This window comes from Cucurbita pepo, chromosome LG02, assembly GCF_002806865.2.
Source record: "Cucurbita pepo subsp. pepo cultivar mu-cu-16 chromosome LG02, ASM280686v2, whole genome shotgun sequence".
NCBI lineage: Eukaryota > Viridiplantae > Streptophyta > Magnoliopsida > Cucurbitales > Cucurbitaceae > Cucurbita > Cucurbita pepo.
In genome coordinates, this window is record NC_036639.1 from 13844889 (window position 1) to 13848963 (window position 4075).

General features: G+C 39.4%; 2 protein-coding genes across 2 annotated transcripts; both read right to left on the reverse strand.

Moving 5' to 3' along the window:
- Positions 1-302: 302 nt before the first annotated feature.
- Positions 303-1131, reverse strand: LOC111789210 (auxin-induced protein AUX22-like). The gene is made up of 2 exons (XM_023669907.1): positions 692-1131; positions 303-587 (listed from the first exon to the last, which is right to left on the reverse strand). The coding sequence occupies exons 1-2, from the start codon at positions 1111-1113 to the stop codon at positions 533-535; spliced, it is 477 nt and encodes a 158-aa protein (XP_023525675.1). The 5' UTR covers positions 1114-1131; the 3' UTR covers positions 303-532.
- Positions 1132-2885: 1754 nt separating this feature from the next.
- On the reverse strand, positions 2886-3611 carry LOC111789207 (auxin-induced protein 22A-like). The gene has a single exon (XM_023669903.1). The coding sequence runs from the start codon at positions 3579-3581 to the stop codon at positions 3012-3014; it is 570 nt and encodes a 189-aa protein (XP_023525671.1). The 5' UTR covers positions 3582-3611; the 3' UTR covers positions 2886-3011.
- Positions 3612-4075: the final 464 nt, after the last annotated feature.

Below are 4075 nucleotides of genomic sequence, written 5' to 3' on the forward strand. Positions count from 1 at the left end.
ATGGAAGCTGGGAAGGGAAAGCCCAAAGAAAACAATATCTGCTAGCGGTGGACTTACAAATGATATCAGAATCAGACATCAGACAGTGTACAATTGAGAACGCTAGGGGAATGGAGCATTCCTTGTATGTAAGAGTGTGGAAATCTCTCCTTAGTGGACATGTTTACCCAAAAGGGTAAAATCTGAAAGGAAAACTCGAAAGGGAAAGCCTAAAAAAGACATTATCAAAGTCAGTGGTAGGCTTGGATGGTAACAAATATATAATATTCATGTAGTAAAATGACAACAAAGGAGGGTTGGAATGACTTGAAAAAGAAAAACTTCCCAATCCTATTTCATTACAATATTCATCAACTTTACTAATATATTATAGCAACATAAATATCTGAAATATTTCTACCAAAATAAAATCATATTCAAAAACAAGAAAAACAACAAAGGGAACATTGGATGTAAAGAAATGTTGGTGAAGATGAGCTCCTGATCCCTTGATACTTAGTTATTCTATATGTTGAAGAAGCTCTGTATTGGCTTATGAACTAGATTTCTTGATTATCCTCAATCTCTTGCATGATTCAATGAACATCCTGCACATACATTACATTAGATCATTAGATCATTAGATCCTAAATCATGATTACAACAAATATAATCAAATATGAAAGAGCTTAGGGTTTAGGGTTTGACATACTTCCAAGGCACATCACCGACCAGCATCCAATCTCCATCTCTATCTTCGTAAGTGATAGTACATTGAGAACACCCAATTGGGGTCCCAAAAAGCTTCTCCATTGCATCAACAAGTTCCCCATATCCCTTCACCATTCCCAAATCAACTTTCCTCACAAAGGCCTCTCCTTCAACCCTCACTTTCACGTACATCTTTTTCCTCCCCCCCATTATTCCTTCGCATTCTTCCTTCTCCCTAAAGCTGTTCCTCCGCCGGTACGAGCACACCGGCGGCCACCCCACCACCTGCTTCCGCCCTCCGCCGTCACTCTTGTCTTCCACTTCCACCTCCGAGAAAACCCTTTTCTTCTCATTGTTTTTGCTCGCCGGAATCGGTCCTAGACGGAGCTCGGTGATTTCGAGGCCTAATCCCTCAGTTGCCATCTGGGTTACAAAATTTGATGATGATGATGATGTTTAATTTTGAAGAAGAATGAGAGGCGGTGTTATTTATTTATATGAGGAGGAAAATGGGGAATTTGGAGAGGACATAGAGAGGGAACAATGATGGGGGGTTGTAGGGTCCATAAATGGTTTGAGATCTTCGTGGGATTTGATCACAGCCGTTTGTTGGATTGTCTTGCTTTTTGAACAAACCCCATGTGGTTTTGCCCTGTTGTGTTGGTGGTGTTAAGTGTTGGTACTGTCACACGGTTTACTGTTTTTTCTTTTCTTCCATCTTCTTTTCAAATTATCAACATTTTGAATCTCTCTCTCTCTCTTCTTGTCTTTGCTGTCTTTGTGTTTGTGTTTGTTTTTTTTTTTAATAATGGAGCCTCTTGACAGAGAGGACGAGTTACTCTTCATCTCTCAAAAACACAAACTCCTATCACATCACCATTTTCTCTCACCCTTTTTTTTTTTTTTTTTGGGTCTTCGAGATCCTTTTGATGATCTATATTGTGTTGAAGGGATATCTATATGATCCGGTTGATTGTGTAAGTGTGATGTCCCCAACCAAAGGGATATTTATATGATCCGGTTGATTGTGTAAGTGTGATGTCCCACATTGGTTGGGGAGGAGAACAAATCACCATTTGTGTGGAAACCTTTCTCTACCAGAGGTGTTTTAAAGTCTCGAGGGAAAGCCCAAAAGGGAAAAACCAAAGAGGACAATATCTGCCTGAGGTAGATCTGAGCCGTTACAAATGGTATCATAGCCAGTCACCAGACGATGTGCCAGCCTTCTCGCCGTTTCCCGTAGGGGTAGACACGAGGCGGTGTGCCAGTAAGGACGCTGGACCCCAAAGGGGGTGGTGCCACATCGATTGGATAAAAGAACAAGTGTCAGCGAGGACGCTAGGTACCGAAGGGGGGTGGATTGTGATGTCCACATTGGTTGGAGAGGAGAACAAATCCTCCTTTCCCTCCTTTTTAAAGCGGAAGTACAAAGAGGACAATATCTGTTTGAGGTGGATATGGGCTGTTACAGTAAAACCCACGGTAGCAACGGAACCAGAGAAAGTATACAAAAAAAACCGTTCTTTTTTATTCTATTAGTACTCATGAGTCATTTCTTCTGTGATGAACTTTTGATACCCATCCTCCATTTTATCTCTGTAGATCGAAAAGAAAGGGAACTCGGTGGAAAGAGAAATGTAACATGAGGGTGAGAATTAAATTTGATAAACCTACTCCTTTTCTTCCTATTTTAATTTGGTCAAAGTTGAGCTCTTAATAACTTTTAACTGGGTTCCCACTGTTTAGATCGGATCAATTTGTGCTATCTCAATTATTCTTACAAGACAATCATCTGATCCTATTATGACACACGTTGATGAGCAGACGTTTTAGTAAAAGAGAAGGTCGAGCCCCAATTTTCTTTTCTTTAATATATTGGGGAAGTTCAGAATCTAAATATGTGATTTATATAATTAGGGTCGTTAATATCAATGCAAATATTCCACAAGCACATGCTCTCACTCATTATAGTTTATATCTGGAAACTCACATAAGGATGAAATATTATATAAGTTCAAAGAAGATTCTGATGTTGCAGATGACTTTGATTGATCCATCAAGATTTCAATCAACTTCTACCATGTTCTTTGTTTCTTACTTGAATTGTTTTCTTATACCTTACTCAAAGTACGAAAGAATTTGATGTAAAGAGAAACTTTGTCATTAACCTTTGTGAATTGTCAAATTAGACAAGATCATTAACATTATCAAGTTAGGGTATGATCCTGAGTATATATATATATTGTATGTATACATTTCAAATCGATGAAAAAAGGAAATTGTGAAAACTCGATCCAATCGATCGTCTTCCGCCTCATCTTTTAAAGTTTCCTTGGAGAACTACTACTTCGAGTTTTTGGTACTTGAATCTCAAACCCTTTAGCTTCGGATCTCTTCATTATCCTCAATCTCTTGCATGATTCAACAAACATCTTCCATGGGACATCGCCGACAAGCATCCAATCGCCATCCCGATCTTCATAAATTGGGACATAATCCGAGCTTCCAATTGCACAACCGAAGAGATTCTCCATCGCCATCCCGAGATCTGAATATCCCTTATGCATTCCAAGATCAACTTTTCTAAGATAAGGGGCGCCATCCATGCTTACTTTCACATACATCTTCGAAGTTTCGGATAGATCTTTGTCATTACCGTTGCTCCTTCTCCGGTAAGAGCAAACCGGTGGCCACCCAACAACTTGGTTTTTCTTCGAACGTCTCCGGTCAGCACCATCGCAGTCGGTGCTGCTTCTTTCATCTCCTCCTTCATTAGCATTCATCTCAGAGAAAACCCTTTTGTTGTCATGTTTTGAAGTTGAGGTATGGCCACTCCCCGGAAGGCCTAATCTGAGCTCAGTGATTTCAAGTTCAAGTCCATTGCTTGCCATTTCTTCAGCTGACTCTAAACTCTGTGTGTGTTTTTGTGTTGAGTTGTTTGTTAATGGTGTAAGCACCAAAAATGAGAGGCTTATAAATAGAAGGAAATGGAGGAATTGTGGAATAATTAGGGGATGAAAGTGATGACATTGTGGTCGCCGGCCGGTCGGAGACAAGAGCAACAAACGTGGGACTTGATGTTCCATTACTGGAACAGTTTCATATAATAAGGCTGTTGTTGGTTGGATTCTGATTCGCTGGGATTCTCTCTCATCCATGTGATTGCCCATTTCTCTGTCCACCATTGGAAGATTATAATTATGAATTCATACATATAAATAATTATTAGTATAATCTTAACCTCGAGCTTTCTATCTCATCCTTGATTTATGATTTCTGGGTCTTTCCGAGTCTTAGTTCAAAAGCAAAAACGAACTATTGAATGCAAATATTATTTAGGGTTTGATTCTAAATTTTGAAACGTTGAGAATAGAATACAATTGTT